The sequence below is a fragment of the Theropithecus gelada genome, chromosome 15 (assembly GCF_003255815.1).
Source record: "Theropithecus gelada isolate Dixy chromosome 15, Tgel_1.0, whole genome shotgun sequence".
NCBI lineage: Eukaryota > Metazoa > Chordata > Mammalia > Primates > Cercopithecidae > Theropithecus > Theropithecus gelada.
In genome coordinates this window covers 77246646-77269121 of record NC_037683.1, presented here as the reverse complement: position 1 = coordinate 77269121, position 22476 = coordinate 77246646, and the positions used below count along the sequence as shown (strand labels likewise).

Below are 22476 nucleotides of genomic sequence, written 5' to 3'. Positions count from 1 at the left end.
CCTTTATGCTTTTCCCCCCAAAAGGGCTCAAATGGTACAAGTCAGAAATCTGTCAAATAATGAGTATTTTAAAATGTGGCCTCCAGTACCTATTTTTGGAGAACCATGGTATATTTGTATAGAAGTTTAAACTTTCTGCAGAAAAAAGGTAGTTCTTTATCTCCTCTTTGCTTTTCCTCTGGTATTAGAACCCAGGATCTAACCCTCCTGGTGTGGTCCACATCTGGGTTCAGTCTTCTCCTTAATCATTGTGTCCCAGACAGGTGTGGAAGCTCAAACCTGTAATCCCAGCACTTTGGGAGGCCAAGGTGGGAGATCCCTTGAGCTCAGGAGTTCCAGACTAGCCTTGGCAACATGGCAAGACCATGTCTCTAAAAAGAAATAATAAAAAATCATTGCATCCCCATTGCTGGAGCTCTACAACGTAGTGTAACAAAGCCATGATTTTTTTTCTATAGGAAAATTGAACAATCTCTTCACTCCATTTACTTCAAGCCTTTCCCTCCTATTTATTTATGTGCTTTAAGACAGCTGAGTCCATCACAAACTGCTGTATTCATTTACATAAGTTACATGAACAGAGGCTTCTGTGTATACCAACAAAAATGGCAACTCTGTTGCTCTCTGCCGACCTCCACGAGGGACAGAACCTCCTCTATTACAGCGGGGCCTTTGCAAATCAGTCACAGTGGTTGTTTGTAAGGTTCTCGGTGTTGGCAGAGCCTTGTAGGGGGAGCACTTATGCCTGGTGTAATAATATACTCACTCCTTCTTAAACCCCCATGTGGAAGCTCCACAGAACCAAACAGGGCTGAAAGAAGAGAATTCAACAGCAGTATCACTGAATAGCCCTAAGGGGACTGTTGATTTTGGAACAACCATATTGTTAAACCTTTCTTGATGCTTATTAAAGTCGTGGTGATGTTATCAAAGTGATGAAGTGTTTTTGCTCAAATTAAAAATAATTTATTAATTAATAAAAACAAAAATGATTGACAGGAATCCTTACAGAGACTGTCTCTGAAAGCACCTGCAGATCAAGCCTGTACTTTCTTTTGTATTATTCCTCCATCAACTTGTCGCTTATTGTGAAAGTGAAGGAACATTTTGACATAAGTGAATGGTGATTGTGGGAGTCAGGGGTTTACATTTCTGCCTTGCTTTTAGTTCCAAAACCTGATGGGAGGTACCATTGACAACTGGAGCCAACAGAGGCATTGGAGGTAGATCCCTTCAGTGGCACTTGTTTGACCAAAATAACATGTTCCTGTGATTTAGTCTCAAAAGCTTAAAAAACATTTTGTTTGCTTGTCCTTGATTTTCTCCAACGTGCAGTACAAAACTAAGCGTGAAGAAGTGAAGCCTCCCAGAGATCCAGAGACGAACATGACAGAAGAGTCCTTCACAGCTGTCATGACAACTGCTATTTCCAAGGTACCATTCTTGTTTCCTGTTCCTCTTCCCCAGGAGACAGGCACTGACTCATGACCAAGTAGGAAATACAGTCAATCCTCGTCATTCACAGAATCTGCATTTGAGAATTCACCTACTTGCTAAAATTTATTTGTGACCCCAAAATCCATACTTATGGGGATTTCGTGGTCATCCACAGGTACATAAAAAGCAGCAAAATATTTGAGTCACCCGACAGGCATGTTCCCAGCTAAGATGAACAAAGTTGTGCTCTGCTTTCTTGCTTTGATTCTCATACTGGAAACAAGTGTCCATTTTGCAGTGTGTTTAGTATCATCTTTTTTGCATTTTTGTGATTTTGCTGTTTAAAATGGACCAGGGCAGGGTTCAGTGACTCACGTCTGTAATCCCAGCACGTTGGGACACCGAGGTGGGAGGATCACTTGAGCCCAGGAGTTCCAGACCAGTCTGCACAACATAGTGACACTTCACCTCTACAAAAAACGAAAAATAGCCGGGTATGATGGTGCACACCTATAGTCCCAGCTACTTGGGAGGCTGAAGTAGGAGGATCGCTTGTTTAGGGATGTCAAGGCTACAGTGAACCATGATTGAATCACTGCACTTCAGCCTGGATAGCAGAGACCCTGTGTCAAAAAATAAAAAAATAAAAAAGGACCAGGCTGGGTATGGTGGCTCACACTTGTAATCCCAGTACTTGGGAGGCCAAGACAGGTGGATCACTTGAGGCCAGGAGTTTGAGACTGGCCTGGGAAATATAGTGAGACCCCATCTCTACAAAACATCCTAATATAACCCAGGTGTGGTGGCACATGCCTGTAGTCCCAGATACTTGAGAGGCTAAGGCAGGAAGATCGTTTGAGCTATGATTGCACAACTGCACTCCAGCCTGGGTGACAGGGCAAGACTCTTGTTTCAAAACAAGTAAGCATCATGTTGAAGTGGTCTCCAGGGTTCCTAAGCACAAGATGTTCCTAAGGCATTTGATGTGCCTTGGGGAGAAAATTTGTGCTTTAGAAAAGCTTCATTCAGGAATGAGTTATAGTGCTGTTGGCTGTGAGGTCAATATTAATAAATCAACAATCTATATGAAACAAGGTGTCTGTAAAAGAAATACAACAATGTTATATATTGATTGTTTGCTGAAAAGGATGTGTCCAAGGTTCCCAGAAACATAACCCTGCATTTCCCCCAGGAGCAACGGTTCAGTATTTGCTAATGCAGTGTTCATGGGCACTTTACAGAACATAATTACCAGGAATAGAGAGAATCGACCACAAAGAGCAAAAAAATGAGCCCTGTTGCCTCTTCCTCTCCGGGTCTGCTTACAGTAGAGCTGGCCATCTCTAGGAACTGCTGTAGATTTGTCAGATACATAAGCATGCAATGCAGGTCCACAATTCCTAGTCAGAATCTCTCTGCCCAGATGTAATTCGGAGTTCAGAGTTTCTCAGACTTTAGAACGGCCATGTGGTGTATGTACTGCATATTATGCAACCTTCGTAAGTGAGAAGGGCAACAACATGCCAGAATCAACCACGTCAATGTTTTTATAACAAACTCATAAATATTCTGCCAAGGAGAGAAATGAACCCTTAGTAGCCAGTAGCCTCATCTCAGTTTAGGATAGGTTTTGCTGCCAAAAGAGTTTGCTATAAACTTATCAATAAAATCCACATGCTTTGAGAGGTTTGGGGATTTCAGAATTGGAGATCAGAATGTGTGGGCCTGCAGTGGTATCTTTGTAAGCCTGTAGTGATTTCTCCTGAATGTTCTCTCAACTTCACACAGGAAGGAATGATTTAAGGAGAAAAGGAGTATTCATTAGACTTACGAATTCAAATTAAATAAACTACCGTTGGCTCCCTGCTTCCTACTGCAGAAAGCCTTAACTCCTCTGACCGGGTTCAGAGGTGCTGCATGACCTGGCTTCTCTCTAGTTTTCACAACTTACTTCCAGTGGGCGCCTCTCTTCTTTCCAGATCCACTTCCTCCATCACTCTTTATTCTTGCCTTTTGATGTTGTTCCACAAATATTTTCTGAGCACCCTCCATACCCCAGGCCCTGCTGGGCACTGGGATTATAATGGTGAAAAGATAGATGCCAGGCCTCTGTCCTCATACAAAGAATGATGAGTATTACAATCAGGAAGAGTGGGATGTTTGGGGGGCATTCAACAAGGGGTGTTAAATTAGTCTGGAGGCCGTAATGAATGAGCAAGAATTATTCAAGCAGGGTGCAAAGGCCTAGTGCATGATCATTTTTGCCTTTGCTTGCCATCTTTTTGAAACATGCTTTTTCTCCTGGCTGCTGATTCCTCAGCCATAGTTTTCCCTAACTTCGAAACCCTCATTCATGTCCCACTCTCCATATGACACTTGTATCTCATAGTTTGGGTGCACAATTAATTACATACCATCCTGCTATTATTGGCTCATGCTTCTCACAGTCTTGTCTCTCCAACTGAATCTTTTTTTTTTTGAGACAGAGTCTCCCTCTGTTGCCCAGGCTGGAGTGCAGTGGCCGGATCTCAGCTCACTGCAAGCTCCACCTCCCGGGTTCACACCATTCTCCTGCCTCGGCCTCCCGAGTAGCTGGGACTACAGGCGCCCGCCACCTCGCCCGGCTAGTTTTTTGTATTTTTTAGTAGTGACGGGGTTTCACCGTGTTAGCCAGGATGGTCTCGATCTCCTGACCTCGTGATCTGCCTGTCTCGGCCTCCCAAAGTGCTGGGATTACAGGCTTGAGCCGCCGCGCCCGGCCATCTCCAACTGAATCTTAAGACCTTATGCTATAGCCATTGCAGTAATACTCTAGCTTTGCCCTAAATATATGTTTGATCATAAGTAAGAAATGACTGGTAGCCCAGTGGCTCCTCAACATAATTTTTTGTTTGTTTGAGATGGAGTCTTGCTCTATCACCCAGGCTGGAATGTAGTGCTGCGACCTTGGCTCACTGCAGCCTCCGGCTCCCAAGTTCAAGCAATTCTCCTGCCTCAGCCTCCCAAGTAGCTGGCATTACAGGCGCCTACCACCATGCCTGGCTAATGTTTGTATTTTTAGTAGAGACGGGGTTTCACCATGTTGGCCAGGCTGGTCTCGAACTCCTAACCTCAGGTGATCCACCTGCTTCAGCCTCCCAAACTGCTGGGATTACAGGTGTGAGCCACCGTGCCTAGCTAACATAATTCTTTACAAACCTAGTTGGCATCACTCAGTTATCTCTCTGTAAATCTCAGGCTATTTGTACCCAGGATAAAGTGAAGAAATTAAGCCAGGCATGGTGGCATGCACCTGTAGACCCAGCTACTTGGGAGGCTGAGGTGGGAGGATCACTTGAGCCCTCCTTGAGGAGTCTGAAGCTGCAGTGAGCTATGATCATGCCACTGCACCCCAGCCTGGAAAACATGAGACCCTGTTGTTTTAAAAAAAAAAAAAAAAGGTAAAAACGAATACATGATTCACAGTAGTAGGTATTTAGCTAATTTTTGTATGTCTAAAATCCTACCAATGATAGACTGGATAAAGAAAATGTATACATACACACCACAGAATGCTATGCTACCATTAAAAAAGAACAAGATCATGTCCTTTGCAAGGGACATGGATGGAGCTGGAGGCCATTATTCTTAGCCAACTAACACAGGAACAGAAAACCAAATACTGCCTGTTCTCACTTATAAGTGGGAGCTAAATGATGAGAACACATGGACACATAGAGGGGAACAACACACACTGGGGCCTTTCAGAGGGAGGAGGGTGGGAGGAGGGAGAGGATCAGGAAAAATAACTAATGGATACTAGGCTTAATACCTGGGTGATGAAATAATCTGTACAACAAACCCCCATGACACACGTTTACCTATGTAACAAACCTGCACATCCTGCACCACATGTACCCTTGAATATAGAAGTTTAAAAAAAAAAAAAAAAAAAAAGAATCCTGGCTGGGCGTGGTGGCTCACACATGTAATCCCAGCACTTCGAGAGGCTGAGGCAGGCAGATCACCTGAGGTCAGGAGTTCGAGACCAGCCTGGCCAACATGGCGAAACCCTGTCTCTACCAAAAATACAAAACATTAACTGGGTGTGGTGGCAGATGCCTGTAATCCCAGCTACTAGGGAGGCTGAGGCAGGAGAATTGCTTGAACCTGGGAGGCGGAGCTTGCAGTGAACTGAGATACCACCACTGCACTCTAGCCTGGGCGACAGAGTGAAACTGTCTCAAAAAAAATAAAATAAATAAATAGGCCAGGCGCGGTGGCTCACGCCTGTAATCCCAGCACTTTGGGAGGCTGAGGTGGGCGGATCACAAGGTCAGGAGATTGAGACCATCCTGGCTAACATGGTGAAACCCCGTCTCTACTAAAAATACAAAAAAATTAGCCAGGCGTGGTGGCGGGCGCCTGTAGTCCCAGCTACTGGGGAGGTTGAGGCAGAATGGCGTGAATCTGGGACTGGGAGGCAGAGCTTGCAGTGAGCCGAGATCGTGCCACTGCTCTCCAGCCTGGGCAACAGAGAGAGACTCCATCTCTAAATAAATAAATAAATAAATAAATAAATAAATAAATAATCCTATTGGTCATCCAAGACCACAGGCATAAAGAATGTTACTGTGCTTCATTATCAGGGTAAAACAGATGGTAAAAGTGTTCACACTGGTAAGTACTTTGTACTTCCTGCATTATTAATTCCTGTCTTTTTTAAGCAGACTCCAAATGTAGCTAGTAGTTAAAATGACCCTGAAAAGTGCCTTGATTCTAAAATTCATAATAAAAATATAAACCGTTCCAGAATAAGAAACCTTTATAAGAAATATTCAAATATGGACTTGTTGAAAGAAGAGAAAGCATGTTAACTTCGGGGAGCAAGGGTTAAGTTTGTTACATGCATAGGTGTTTTTATTATTGTTTTTATATTTTCTATAGTTTTGTTGACTCTGCCTGGGAGATCACCAGTTTATTATGTTTGGTCATTGTATCTTCTCATTTCCAAACCTGTGCTTTCTAACAAGATTATAATCATGAGTCAATATGTTTTCTTGGTTTTGATCCACAGAACAAAACAAAGGAATACAAAATCATTGGCATGTATTCAGATGGCATAAACGTCCTGGGCTTGATTGTCTTTTGCCTTGTCTTTGGACTTGTCATTGGAAAAATGGGAGAAAAGGGACAAATTCTGGTGGATTTCTTCAATGCTTTGAGTGATGCAACCATGAAAATTGTTCAGATCATCATGTGGTGAGCAGACACCGTTTAATGTCATTTTGCTTCCCCTGACAATTCTGTCTCCTCAAAATTAGAAGAGGTTTTATGTTTCTCAACTGACCTCATGCTAGAGAAGTTGGACATTTAATATTGAGCCCCCAGAGTATTTTGTGGGGGCTTTCGTTGCTGTTGGTTGTTTTTGTTTTTGAGACAGAGTCTCACTCTGTCACTCCAGGCTGGAATGCAGCGGTGCAATCCCGGCTCACTGCAGCCTCAACTTCCTGTGCTCAAGTGATCCTCCCATCTCAGCTACCTGAGTAGCTGGGACTACAAGCATGTACCACCATGCCTGGCTATTTTTTTTGTATTTTTTGAAGAGACAGGGTTTTGCCATGTTGCCCAGGCTGATCTCAAACTCCTGGGCTCAAGAATCTACTCACTTCATCCTCCCAAAATGCTGGGATCCCAAGTGTGAGCCACCACACCCAGCCACCACTAGAGTATTAAATAATTCCACATATTACCCAGGAGTTAGTTCATGAACAAAAGTCTAGCTATCAACCATTGTCTTTTCCCTCAAAGCCTTGCGAGATCATCTTACACCCAGTCAGCCTTCATGTAAGAAGCAATTCTTTAAAAAATGATTAGAAGGAGTTCATTGTACGTGAGAACACAAAGTGCTTTCCCTATTGTGCCCCATGCAAAAGTGAGTTTAAAAATATTTATAACTGGTACAGCATGGGCACTAACCCATCTGAATGAAAGCTGCCATCCGTGAGCATACCAGTGACACTACTTGAGTGTCTGCCCTGTCCCTGGAAATGCCAAAAAGTCCACCTTTCTTAGGAGGCATCTGCCTCACTTACCTCATATTTAATTGGTTCAACATTATTTAATCCAAAGTGTAGATACGGACAGTGATGTCTGACAGTGGTGTAAAGGGTTCAGTAAAAATGGACAGACAGGTCACTTAATACTGCAGAAACCTCAGCTTCATCATCTGTTAAAAAGGATAATAAAACCTACCCCCAGGGATAGGAGAAGTACATTAAATGAAATGATGCACATAAAATACTTTCCCTAATGCAAGATGTAACGAGAGCTCCACAAATAGAGCTATGATGATCACTTCTAGTACTAATACTATTGCCTCTGTTGCTGATACCTGGGAAACAGATGACCATGGCTAGAAAGAGCCATATTTGTCAGTGAGGATCAAGCTCAAGTGAGATCTGCAGATATGACAATCAGCAGGATATATATGCACTAGGAACATGGCATGAGGTGTGCGCCCTCATCCACAAATTCTGGTGGATTTCTTCAATGCTTTGAGTGATGCAACCATGAAAATTGTTCAGATCATCATGTGGATCTGTTCAGATCAACAAGAACCACATGTTCTTGCCAAGTTTGCAAACTATCCTGTGGTAGTTTGGATGGGTAGAATTTAAGGTGCACATAGGTACTGCAAACTAGAGCCAGTATTGTTCACCCAGGACTTGAAACAGCTCTTAGCTTCAATTCTGCATCCCGTGCTCCACCAAGCGAGCATGCCAAGCCGAGGGTGCGCACACTGGCCTGTTCCTTCCCCACCAACCCAGCATGAGAAAACACTTGCTGACAGAATCATGCCTCTGTTGTGCTTCCTTTCCAGTTATATGCCACTGGGTATTTTGTTCCTGATTGCTGGGAAGATCATAGAAGTTGAAGACTGGGAAATATTCCGCAAGCTGGGCCTTTACATGGCCACAGTCCTGACTGGGTATGTCAGACTCAAGAGAAGAGACAGAAAGTTCCTTTAATCCAATAGGATGACCACTGGGAGGCTGGGTTTCAGTTGGTTAAAACTGGCTTCTCCCCTATGTGCTGGGAAAGATAGGGTTCAGAGATAAGACAGCAGGGGGAGGAGGGCTGCCCTTTAACAGCTGTACTGTAGGTGGATCATGCTGTGCTAATTGTCAGCTCTTGGCAGAACAGCCTGGACCAGGCTTTGTCACTGCCTTTATTGGTTATGTTAAAATAATTTTTTAAAACAAGAGAGAAACCCACTTGTAGCCTCCTTTGGCTCTCTCCTGGCCTTCATTTCCTTAAGAATGTAAACTAGCCAGGCAAGTAAGAATAGCCTCCATGCACCTTGAACCTGAAAGAAATTAGCAAGGGCCTAAATGAAATCAGACTTGAGCAAGTAGGAGCAGGATGGCTGTTGGTTCAAAGCAGGGGCTGTTAACCACCACCATGGCCTGCACCATCAGAGTGTCAGAGAGGGTGCCAGGAGAATCTCGAGGCTAGGAGGAATTGTGTGGGCCTTTTTAGAAGCCATTAAACAGGAAGGCAGCAGGGGTTGGGTAGTTTGCATATTTATTATAGCCTAGCTATTGAGGTGGGATAAGATATGAATGGTGCCCCTGGACACCTAGCCAGGGGCAGAATATGTCACATATGCTAAGAAATATAGACTAAGGGAATAAGTAAATATTATTGATTTGACTCCCACAAGTCAATACCTACAAGCACCCAACTTGAGCAATCACCTCACTTATTGGAACTTGATCGTATTGGAGATTTCCAACACAGCACATTTGGTTCTTAATCTGTGTTTCCCAAAAACACAGCCCTGCCAGCCAACACAGAGGTAGATTTGGTCCCTACAGTGTGAGGACCATGGTGCCAAGGGAGGCGGGACCTCCACCTCACTGGAGGCCACCCTGCTGTAGGGCTGCTGAAACAGGCAGTGCCAGGGATTGTGTCTCAGCAGTGATGTGGCTGGGGTGTTTGAGCTGAGCCATTTCATAACCAAGTTCTGCTGGTTTCTATTCTGTCACCCCAGCTAGGTGTCTAATGGAAAACTAAAAGTCAGTTCCTCATGGTTTTTAGCTACAAGCTCTCTATCGAGAAGATCCTCTCTCCAGACCTCCAGGATCTGTAATTTTGATGATCATTTCCTATTATTTCAAACACACATAACTGATCTGTAGACTGTAAGCTGCCAGTTACGTATATATCTATCTGCCAAATGAGTCTCATTTCTTAAACCCCCTAGTTCATGTAACCTGTGTATTTCCATGTGAAATAAGGAACAGTTTGAAAAGGCAGGAATAATAAAGAAAAGAAAGTCCATCCCAAATTATGGCTGTGGAATAGCTGAGACTTTTTTCCTTACTGTAAATCTGACTTCCCTCTTAGATAGTGGGTGCCACCAGCAAGACAGCAGCTTGGTGCAAGGAGTGGAGGGGGTAAGGACTGAGCGCTGTGATAAGAGGTATATGAGGTATAGTGTAGTGGTGACATAGAGGGTACAAAGGAAAGAAGGCTCAGCCCTACCTGGGGAAGTGAGGGAAGGCTTCCTGGAGGAAGGGGGATGCCTAGCTGAGTGTTAGAGGAGAAGAATTCAGCAGCAACAGAAGGAAAAAAGGGCATTTTTGTGCATGTGGCAGGAATAGCACACACAGGGGTGTGGCAGCATGATATAATTCTGTTCTGTGAAGCCTTAAATTTGGATTCAGCTACTGGCTTTGTCATTAACTCTGACAAGATGCTTCATTTGTTGAGTGAGCCTCTACACTCTCATACATGGAATGGGGACGTATATTCCTGCCCTACTCCCATTTCTCATTGGGCCATTATGAAAGTCAATTTTATAAATTAAAAAGATGTTTGATAAAAGGATTAAGTGTGGGGAGGTGGTATTATCTTTGAAACTTTAATTTCTCTTTCTCGTTTACAGGCTTGCAATCCACTCCATTGTTATTCTCCCACTGATATATTTCATAGTCGTACGAAAGAACCCTTTCCGATTTGCCATGGGAATGGCCCAGGCTCTCCTGACAGCTCTCATGATCTCTTCCAGGTAAACAGAAGAGGGGTTTCTGGAAGAAGCCTCCAGACTCAATGTCATCAACTCTCACCTCACTTTACAAAACAGACTCCAGCTTGCGGTTTTTGTAGCTGCCTTTGAGAAATGGCCTCCATATTCTCTGTCCCTGGCCCTGAACACATTGCTTCACGCTGTTGCATATTTCCTGCCCTCTTAGCATGGCCTGCAGCTCAGGAAGGGGTTATGGCATACCTGGGAGCAGCGGTGGGCACAGCACCTTCTGATTCCTGGACCTGCCTAAAGGGCCAACATGCTTTGGATCCTTTCTTTCATTTTGTTTTGTTGTTTTCTTTACTTTTCTTGACAAGATTACCCAAAAGGACCCTTTATTTACTTTTTGGAAGAGAGGCATGGCTTCAGGCAGGGACTGAGGACCAGCATTTCTAGACCATAAGTTCCTTTCTCTTTTTATCACACAGTTCAGCAACACTGCCTGTCACCTTCCGCTGTGCTGAAGAAAAGAACCAGGTGGACAAGAGGATCACTCGATTCGTGTTACCCGTTGGTGCAACAATCAACATGGATGGGACCGCGCTCTACGAAGCAGTGGCAGCGGTGTTTATTGCACAGTTGAATGACCTGGATTTGGGCATTGGGCAGATCATCACCATCAGGTGGGGCGTGGTGTCACATTCATTGTCATCGGTGATATGGGGATTATTGCCAGTAAAAATGGTCCGTGAAGGGACACCAAGAATGTCCCAGTGATGGATTCTTTTTCTTGATCTACAAAGTACCTTCCCAAGATTAAATACAACTATATCCTGGTATGCAAGATTTCTGCTTCGGGGTCTGGGTAGCCAAAGCCATCACCTGTGCTCGGTTTACTGAAGCCAGTAGGATCTAGGCATAGGCTAGCACAAAGACTCAAGGCTGAGTAAGGGCCAGTCCTTGCTTTCAAAAGATCCCTGCTAGATTGGGATGCACATATCCAAATGAATGCTGAAGACCCTGATGAGGGATGTAAGAGAACTCTGTATGGTGTTCACAGAGGACTCCAGAGAGGGAAAGGCTGGTTCTAGCTGTGAAGGTGAAGGATGGCTTCCCAGAGGAGGGGAACATTTAGCTGAATCTTAAAAGAATAGGAATTTAGCAGGCAAAGGAAGAAGCTAAGAGTATCTGGAGTGGCAGAAATAGCTTGTGATGCAGCCATAGGCTAGTTACAGCATACAGATTTCTTGCTATGGCTGGCATAAAGGATACAATGTGGAGAACATAAAGGAATGAGGAGACAGGGGTCATGTCATGAAAGGTTTTGTATGAAAAGTTTGTGGAAAGTTCTTAGATGCTTTGTCACATTATGGACATATTTGCATTTTATTTATTTATTTATTTATTTATTTATTTATTTATGTTATGCTTTGAGATGGAATTTTGCTCTGTTGCCCAGGCTGGAGTGCAGTGGCACGATCTTGGCTCACTGCAACCTCCGCCTCCTGGGTTTAAGCAATTCTCCTGCCTCAGCGTCCTGAGTAACTGGGACTATAGACATGCACCACCACACCTGGCTAATTTTTGAATTTTTAGTAGAAATGGGTTTCACCATGTTGGCCAGGCTGGTCTTGAACTCCTGACCTCAGGTGATCCGCCCACCTCAGGCTCCCAAAGTGCTGGGATTATAGGTGTGAGCCACCACGCCTGGCAGATTTGCCTTTTACAATGATAACTGGCAATATGGCAGATGTATTGGATGGGAGCAGGGATCAAATCTAGGAAACCAGTTAGGAGACCATTGCAGAAGTCCAGGCAGGGTATTAGAAGGCACTGACACTGAGGTTGGAGAAGAGCTAACGAATGGAAGAAGCATCAGCTGGATTCAGGGTGAAAAGCAAGGGAATGCTAGGATGACTCCCAGGATTGGTACATGATTCCAAATTGGTGGGTGGGACTTACCAGAACAGGAACTAGTGTAAGAGAAGCACATATAGGTAGGAAAGATAAATAGTTAATACTTTTTGACACACTGAATTTGAAATGCCTTTAAGACTTCTAGGTGGACACATGCAATGAGAAATACAGGTCTGGCTGAAGATACAGACATCAGGAACATGAGCTTAATGATGGTCTTCAAATGTATGAGTCACAAGTTATTGCTTGTATTGGAATCGCAGCTACATCATGATTAGCTGTGATCTTGGGCAAGTGACTTGAATTTTTAAGCTCCTGTTTTCTCATCTGTAAAATGAGTAATAGTACCTACAAACTTATTCAAATAGTGGCAATTAAGTAAGATGCATATAAAATGCTTATAACTGTGCCTATGTAGTGAGCACTCAGTGAATGTTGAAAGTGGATGACATGACGTAGGGAGAGTTTGTAGAGAAGAGAAGGAGATTAAGGACTGAGGCTTGGAAAATCCTAATACTAGAAGCAGGCAGAGAAGGGAAAACCCAAGAGGCAGAGGGAGAAGGACAGAGAGATGGGAGGGAAGCCAGTAAACCTTGGTATCATGGAAACCCAGAAAAGAGAGATTTTCAAGGGTGAAATGGTCCACAGAGTCAGATGCTGCAGAGAATTCTAATGAAATGAGGATAGAAATTGTCTGCCCAAGTAGATGGTAGAACTGTCATAAGTGGATTTTGCCAGATTTGTTTCTCTAGGACAGCACTGTTTAATACGGTAACCACTAGCCATGTGGCCCACTGAATTGGATAGCACAGACATAGAGTAGTTTCATCATTGCAGAAAGTTATTTTGGATAGCGCTATGTTAGAGTAATAGGCTGGGATTAGAGTTAACCTGAAGACTTTTGTTCAGTTTAGAATGGAAGTTTAAGACTAAACTGGTCCCTAGGCCTGCTCAAGGTTGCATCTGAACTCTTTAGAGTTAATTCATTCTTGTATCCCCAGCCTAAACATAAATTCTAGGCATAAAATCAGAGTTTGTTAACTAACAATGTTCTAACACAATGCATTTTTTAAATCCTCCCCACCCCTAAATCGCAAAGTATTTCTGTTGGCTGAAGACAAGTGCGAAATACACCATTTGGCACACCAGCTGGAGAACTATCCCAATGCCGTGTAATCTATAAAAAAGTGTTAGTGGCTAAAGAAGCCTGTGCCAAAGAGATTGAGTAAAGTCATGTAATTATAACAGCAGAGAGTATGTCAAAATTGAAACCTTGAGTCATGCCTGAGAAAGTTTCTGCTCCACAACCACCCCTGTGCTTCCAACAGTTGTTACTTTTACATTTCCAAGGGTTTTTTCCCACTTCCCTCACCCTGGCATGTGGAACCCAGTCTTCACTGAACTGATTTCCAAGGAGTGGTTTATGAGGTGCCAATTCTTTTGTGTATTTGCCACTTTATGATGAAATCCCTCCCTCTTTTTTGGTTATAAGTTTTCTAGATCTTTCTAATCATTTTTTAACCTCACTGCCAGAGGAATGAACGCTGGGCCTAGAGGCTAGTCAATTCACATTAAAGCCTCTCTCCCTACTCTCTGGTGTGTTCTTAAATCAGATTTGCTGGTAACTACTGGCCCAGAACCAATAACAACTGTGAGACCCAAAGTAATCATTCGCTTAAAATTTAAAATCCTCACTGGCTCTACATGGGAAATAATAAAAGTTGGTTTTACTTGACAGTTACCGTTATAGTTCACGTAACTAACGGTTAAAGAGATTTTTAGACCCAAAGTATATTTCTGTGGACTGGATGTCAAAGAAACATAGGTACTATCTACCCAAAACATACCCTTTTGTGGCTTTATCATAATACTCAAAGGTTACAACTGATTGAAAATTGGTGTGAGTACACGTGTCAAAATGAAAAAAAAAAAAAAGGATAAATTGTCTTATAAAAATAATTAGGGCCAGAAGCGGTGGCTTACACCTGTAATCCCAGCACTTTAGGAGACCTAAGCGGGTGAATCGGTTGAGTCCAGGAGTTCGAGACCAGCCTGGGCAACATGGTAAAACCCCATGTTTACCAAAAATATTCTAAAAAAGAAAAATTAGCCAGGTATGGTGGCATGTGCCTGTAGTTCCAGCTACTCAGGAGGCTGAAGTGGGTGGACTGCTTGAGCCTGGGAGGCAGAGGTTGCAGTGAACTGAGATGGCACCACTGCACTCTAGCTTAGGCAACAAAGTGAAATCCCACATCAAAAAAAAAAAAAAGAAAAAGAAAAAAGAAAGAAAAGTAAAGCTAATCATACAGCAGGGTGCAGAGGCTCACACTTGTAATACCAGCACTTTAAGAGGCCAAGGCAGGCAGATCACTTTAGCCCAGGAGTTCAAGACCAGTCTGAGCAACATGGCGAAGCCACACATCTCTATAAAAAATGCAAAAATTAGCCAGGTGTTGTGGAGCGCACCTGTGGTCCCAGCAACTCAGGAGGCGGAGGCAAGAAGATCACTTGAGCCTAATAGGTGGAGGCTGCAGTGAGCTGTGATCATGCCACTGTACTCCAGCCTGGGCGACAGAGTGAGACCTTGTCTCTGGGGGAAAAAAAAAAAAAAAAAAAAATGTATATATATATATACACACACACATAAAATAAAGAAAAGATAATTATAGGATTTGGGGCCCAGAAAGAGCAGAGAGGAAAAAAGGTAGCAGTAGTAAAAGTAGTAGTTGTTGTTGTAATAGTTGCTGTTCTGGTTGCTGCAGTAGCAGTAGTAATAATACCAGTGGTGGCAGCGACAATAGCAATAGACGAAGCATTAGCAGCAACTACTGCTGTTGCAGAAGTAGCAGCAGAAATGGCACATTTTTAATCTCCTTATTTGTTTGTTTTTTGTTTTACTTTAAGCTCTGGGATACATGTGCATAACATGCAGGTTTGTTACATAGCTATACATGTAGAAATGGCACGTTTTTAAGCATCTACAAGTGCTATACCAGATGCCTTACATGTATTAACCTCATTTAATCTTCCCAGCAGCTTGTAGTAGACATACTGTCCCCATCTTACAGGCAAGGAATTGAGATTCAGAGAAGTAACTTGCCTAAAGAAATGCCATCAGTGAAATGGTACAGCCTAAAGTACATCACCCAGGTGTGTCTGACACTAAAACCTGTGTTCCCTCCAAGTCACAACCCATCCTTCAACCCGTTTAGAGAGCCGAGTCCAGTGGCTGGTCCTAAAACTAGGCCTCAGTGTGAGGAAAGAACTTTGTGCCACTGATATTTATGTTTTCTTCTGTGGAAATCCTCTAACTCAAAGTAGAATATGTTCAAGCAGCAGGAGTAGGTTTTTATATTATTTTCTCCCATCTGAAGGTTCATAGTTCTGAGTTTCAGACCAATGCCAGTCAAACAGCCGTAGTCTAGCAAGCAAGGTCAAGGCTCAAAGACAGAGTTTTCTTGGACTAAATGAATTTTGAGTTTCAAGCCCAGCCTCAGGCTATAGCAACATGGATAACTGTGACACCTCAGGGTTTCCAAGAGGGATCAGCTGGCATGGATACAAATCACTTCTGACAAAGAAAACCTGTTGATGCATTCCATTTAAATTTTTTTCAACCAGCATTAAAATAAACTTCGGCTTTCCAAAGAGTGATTATGTCAGAAGAGATCCAAAGGGTTATAGAGGCCAGAAACCTTTGAGACTGAAGCCTGAAACCTTTAGAGTAATTGGTACAGCCCCAGAAATCTAATTTACTGTAATTTGGTGGTCAAAACCACTGAATGAAAATACACTTGTCAAAAAACTCTGGCCTGTGTTTGTACCCTCAAATGCTTTCTGCAACACCTCAGTAGGCAGATGAATGGGCAGTAGAATCAGCTTCCTAAGAACTCTAAGACGTTTTTAGCCCCAAAGCATATGAATTTGTGGATAGAATCAGGGATTCTTCCAGTTTAAATTGGCAATTTTTACATTTTCACCTTTCAACCCAGTGGCACCTGGGCAGCAGTTCAGGCCTTGGCCCAAGGGCAAGGACTTGTCTCCAGAAAGCGTCGTGGGTGTGGTCTCAAGCTTATCTAAGTCAAGGGACTTTTCAGGGCAGGGTGAGCACTTGTTTCCTTCAGAATGATCCAATTAAAATAAGGAAGATGTTGCTGATAAAGAGACTGCACATTACAAAGAGAAAAATCCCTACTGCCTCACCTGATCTTACCAAGAGGAATCTTTTTAAATACCTGGTAATAAAGTTCACCTGGCTGCGTCTCCTGGATTCCAGATCTTTCTTTCCCACAGAGTACATCTACTGGCAAAAAGGAGCAGTCAGGAGTAAATGCTTGCATCTTGGACAGGATCAGCTCTTTCTCAATCCAGTGCCCTAAAGAGCAGTTCCCAGAGGTAAAGAGTCCTGTAATGTCAAGAGAGTGCATAAGGCCTGCTTAACCATTGACTCATTCCTTTGCCTTCACCTGAAATGCCGTTGTCCATCTGCCCCTACAGCTATCCCTCTGTCCATTCTTCAGGGCAACTTAAATTCCTGCCATATATTAGGTGCTCCGTAAATTATTGGGTGGTGAGTAGATGGAAGAAGGGAGTAGGAAGGCAGGTGCAGAGGTACCTGGCACTTATTTAGGATGAGTGTATGTATACATAGATGAGTACACAAAGCCTTCTATTAACACCCCATTTAGTAAACGCCTGCTTTCCTCTTGAGTATCTCTCTTGCTCATTTTTTGGTGCCACTTATGCAGTTCTTCCTTGCATTAGAGTGATGTGCCACATCTCTCTCTGCAAGGAGATGGCATCATACCCCGCCCAGCCCCCCTCCCCCTGCAGCTCTAATCCTGTAATGAGGCAGAGCTGGGGCTCAGCAGGTCACAGATTCTAACTGCCCAATTTAGGGACACAGCAGTAATAGCCATTGCGACTAAGCGGGACTAACCATTTCAGGCCAACGCTTTAACGGGAGAGGTAATTGTCTAACTCCTTTCCTGCTGGTATGTTTCTGCAGTATCACGGCCACAGCTGCCAGCATCGGAGCTGCTGGTGTGCCCCAGGCTGGCCTGGTGACCATGGTGATTGTGCTGAGTGCCGTGGGCCTGCCCGCCGAGGATGTCACCCTGATCATTGCTGTCGACTGGCTCCTGTGAGTTGAAATAAATGCACTGCCTCAGCCGGATGTGCAGGCGGGCTTCCCAGCCTCGCGGGCTCTGCAGTCTGTCATCATTCTCTCCTCAGATTGCCTAATGAGCCACCTGTTGCTGCTTTAATTTTCCTCTGACCAGGCCATCTGATAATGTGCTTAAAAATTAACTCCTCATAATGTGGAGTAGTGATTTTAAAAAGCCAGTGAGCTCCATTAGCTCATTATACCTGGTAATGCTCAAGGTTAGGAGCTGGGTGTGGAACAAAGATAAACACAGAACAACAAGGTGAGAAGCCAGGCAGGGCCCCGGGGCCATCCTGGCCTATCCCAGCCCAGGTTCAGCATCATAGGCTCAGAACCACCTAGTTCAAAATCAGTCCATCTTCCTAAGCATCTTCCGAACTGTTAGGGACAGTGGCACGAGCACTTGGGTTTGCATCACCATCCTGTGTCTTACCAGCTTCTTGACCTTGAGCAAGTTCCTTGACCTCGAGCAAGTTCCGTAACTGAGGCCCAGTTGTATAATCTGTGAGATGGGAAAAAATCTGCCTATCTCATTGGGTTGTTTTAAGGACTGAGTGAGCTTATGTGAATGGAGTGTCTAGAACAGTATCGGGCAGCTCATACATACTCAATAAATGGCAAGTTTCATTGTTATGATTAGAATGAGTTGGACTATTCAGGCCCCAATCAACAACACTTTCTCTCTCTCTCTCTCTCTCTCTCACATACACACACACACACACACACACACACACACACACACACACACACAATACAGCAGAACATCTGTGTGAGAACGTACCTTTAGTGACCCTCAAGATTAAAGTCAGAAACAGCTTGGCTCCTAGCTTTACCCTTGATGCCCACTTCTGTGCATGGGTCTTGCAGCATCTAGGTCTGGCTCTGTCCCCTGGCATTGCAGGTAAGTATCACTCCACATGGAGCCTTTGCTCAGAACCAGCTCAGGCTCACTGGGGAGTACAGTGCTAGGTACTGTAGTTTGCAGGTGATAGATAAGATGGAAAGGGAAGCAGAGACATCCTATGTGGGCTTGAAAACACAGATTCACATTTCAGATGGCAAAGCCTCTGCACCTGGCTTGGAAGCTGTGTCATGGGTTGGGGGGGCCTCAGTAGCTAACTGGGCTATAGGCCCAAATGAGGTGGCACCCTTCTTGCAAAGATATCCTAGCATTGAGGCAAGATTTGGTTCTTTCTAGTGATGATGGTGGATTTGCACTTTTCTCCTTTCCCTGAGTCTTCCTAGAACCAGTTACCTTCACTGCCAAGATACCCAGATGAGTCAAAGGTCCAATTGGAGGTATGGGATAAAAAGACACTAGGTCCAGTTCAATCCCTGGACTTGTTCTAAATAACAGAAGGGCATCCAGTGTGGCCATGTGTAAGCATTGTCAGCCTTTTCTGTTCTGCAGGTGTAGTTTTCACAAGATTCCCCCTGCATGCAGTTGCTATCAACAAAGCACCAGTATCAAAATGGATCCTCTCCTCTGCAGTGTGCCTTCTCTACCTGTCTTCCTGTCACCGGTCTCTTCCCCAGGCTCTCTGGGAGTTAAGACCGGATAAGGGTGGCTCACGGAGAAATCCATTCCTGGGCTAACCTGTGTTTTCTGACCCCGTGCTCTGCGCCGTGCCTCCTGGTTTGCTCATAAGTAGAGTGACCTAGATTGGTAAATAAACAAGTACACCATAGACCTGAACACACACACACATACCCCACATGCACATGGTACATACACCACCCACAAAACACCCAAGTTCTCTGACCTTTGCCCAAAGACAGCCCACAATGGCATTTGCATTGAATCTAGAAAACCACAAGACAGAGGTTAGGGCTGAAAAACTTACTGAATTCTGAACCTCCCTCAGTTCCCCCAGAAAATATCTGGAACAACTCTATTCATGTTTCTTTGGGAAAGAGGAGGGAATTTAGGGAGACTTAGGGAAATCATTGCTGCTTTGGGAGAGCTCATGCTATGCCTTTATGAACAACCCCAGGCCTGTGAGGAGCCTTCAGTAAGTCAGTCATAAGGACAGCACTTTCTGCATTTACTTAAATCTAAACTGAACATGTCAGGTCCTTGCATCTCTCCGATGATGAAGGAAAATGAAATCTGGGCCTCCTGTCTGACGCCTCCCATCTCTCCCCAGGGACCGGTTCAGGACCATGGTCAACGTCCTTGGTGATGCTTTTGGGACAGGCATCGTGGAAAAGCTCTCCAAGAAGGAGCTGGAGCAGATGGATGTTTCATCTGAAGTCAACATTGTGAATCCCTTTGCCTTGGAATCTACAATCCTTGACAACGAAGACTCAGACACCAAGAAGTCTTATGTCAATGGAGGCTTTGCAGTAGACAAGTCTGACACCATCTCATTCACCCAGACCTCACAGTTCTAGGGCCCCTGGCTGCAGATAACTGAAAACAAGGAAGGACATTTCCATGAGAGTCATCTCAAACACTGGTTAAGGAAAAGAAAAACGCTAATGGCCAGGTGTTCATTTGATTTGATATACAGACCTCCAGATTATTTTCTATATTTGGATTCACAGCCTTTGCTCTCCGGGTTTTGGGATTTGGGTGTGGGGTAAGATGAAGGGAAATCCATTAAAAGCAAAGTTCTATTATCTGAGTTTTAGAAATTCTATAAGAGACAAAGTTTGGAAGTACATAAAGTAATAACTATTAGAATTAGGTAATGGATATGAAAAAGAAAATGCTTTCTCGTGCATAGACAAGTGTTTTGGGTTTAAAAAAAATATTCTGTCATTGGTTACAAATGTTTAGTCAGGCTTTCTATTGGCATGAATTTCCTTTGACCTTTCACTTTTTTATAAATTATAATGCATCTCAACCACCTCTCCCCAGTTAATGTGCCAAAATGTCCATTTTTAACTTATCTCCAGCCAATTTCAAAGAAAACAGACCAGCATAGTTCTGCAATAAGTTTTAAGATGGGCATAGGGTTTGGAAGAAAGGGAGAAGGATTCTTTTTTCAATGTACTGTATTGGGACGCTGGTAACTATTAACCCAGTGTTCAGCGTAGAGCTATATATATATATATATATATGTATATATTTATTATTTTCATATAATTTGCCAGACAGAGATCAGAACTGAACCGTCAATGTGAAATAAAGAGTTCTCCTTGTACTTGAATAATAACCACAATTCCAACCCAGGTCTGCTTTGGGGCTTATCAGAACTCCTTTCTCAGGAGCACTAGAATGAGAAATCATGTTGTTTGATCGTTTCACATCTGTATATCAGCCCTAAAGCAGAGATGTACTATGGTGATACTCCAAGGTAGCATAGCCATTCATTTACAATTTCCAGATTTGAGCTGCCTCGAGGCAATCCACATTAGCTCTGCATAAGATTATATACAAAGCTGTCACTCACAAAAGGCTGGATGTGCTTTCATCCAACTGGAAGGCTTTATTCTTCCAAGTTCATTCATACTCAAAGAGGCCAGTACTTTGCCATCCTTGCACTTCTGTTATCAGGGCCCAAATAATGTTGGCCAGCTACCAACTAAGTTGTATTTTAATAAAGATTCCATGGGTTGAACAAGCCACATTGCAGAAAAAGACCTGCCCCTAACCTGGGTTCTTGCAGAGTAAATCCCATGACATAAACTGATATCAGTGGTTCGGGGAAAATAGTTCCATTCTATGACACTCGTCTCCTCCTCCAGGGAGGACTGTTCTAACTGGTAATCTTGGCCCTATTCATTACATTTTCTGCTTGTCATTCTGCTAATTTATGAAGATAGTGTATTAAAGTCTGTGCTTCAGTTCTCATCTTGTAAATAATGCTTAACATAAACTTGTACTTACACTGAGATCCAAAATAGTCATGTTTCTGCAGTATTGTGTAGCCAACTTAAACCTGTGCTTTCATGTTTAAGAAATGAGAAATTGTGCCAAAGATAGCAGAAGAGTAAATAAGTACTCAGTATTGACCACCTACATCTGAAATCTACAACATAATGATACTGAATTGTTATGTAAACATCATAAATAGTAAATAATGATTCAATGTGAATTTTAAAATGCAAATATTGCTATTGTTTATAAGAAATAAATCTAAATGTAAATGAAATTGAATCAGTAATTTCTCTTGGGCTAAATGGTTCTACCCCTTACTAGGATACCCCAATTATAGTGGCACTAGAGTTGGCAGAGCTGTTCATGAGCTAAGAGTTATCATTTTGGAGTCAGTTTGTAACCAGCCTCTTAACACACTGCTGTTAACTCATAAAAGAGAACAATGCTCCATTTCAGTCTCAATAAACACTTCCCTCATTCTTTCCCCCCCCGCCTTTTTCTTCTTGTTATCTGTTGTTTTAACTTACTTGGATGGGTGTGGGAAGGCAGACATATGATCAGTTGAATTAGATTTTACACAGTTTTTTGTTTGTTTGTTTTTTGAGATATAATCTCGCTCTGTCACCCAGGTTGGAGTGCAGTGGCATGATCTCAGGTCACTGCAGCCTCCTCCTACTGGGCTCAAACCTCAGCCTCCTGAGTAGGTGGAACTACAGGCACATACCATTACTCCAGCTAATTTTTCTATTTTTTGTAGAAACAGGGTCTCAATATGCTGCCCACACTTGTCTTGAACTCCTGACCTCAAGTGATTCCCCTGCCTCATCCCCACAAAGTGCTAGGATTACAAGCGTGAGCCAGTGTGCCTAGCTGGATTATTGTTTTCAAAACTTTTTACCCCAAGAATGAAAAAGCGAGGCTTGAGGAAAGATAATCCGATTGTTCATGTTAGCCAATGGGATTACAAGGCGGAAATACAGTGCCATTATGAACAGCTGCATGCATATTTTGTGGCGGAGATGAAAGTAGGATTTTGTTAGAAGTTACTACAGTAAGAGATAGTCGGCTGGACGCAGTGGCTCACCCCTATAATCCCAGCACTTTGGGAGGCCGAGG

At 43.4% G+C, this 22476-nt stretch overlaps 1 protein-coding gene across 1 annotated transcript in view; it reads left to right on the top strand.

Annotated features, from left to right (window-relative positions):
* The window catches only part of SLC1A1 (solute carrier family 1 member 1), a 93265-nt gene extending 71421 nt beyond the window's left edge, over window positions 1-21844 (top strand). The window contains exons 6-12 of the mRNA XM_025359455.1: window positions 1336-1434; window positions 6494-6678; window positions 8300-8407; window positions 10370-10492; window positions 10939-11133; window positions 17376-17510; window positions 19682-21844. Coding sequence (XP_025215240.1) covers window positions 1336-1434; window positions 6494-6678; window positions 8300-8407; window positions 10370-10492; window positions 10939-11133; window positions 17376-17510; window positions 19682-19928 — 1092 coding nt within the window. The 3' untranslated portion in view covers window positions 19929-21844. The remainder of the gene's footprint in view (window positions 1-1335; window positions 1435-6493; window positions 6679-8299; window positions 8408-10369; window positions 10493-10938; window positions 11134-17375; window positions 17511-19681) is intronic.
* The last annotated feature ends 632 nt before the right edge of the window (window positions 21845-22476 follow it).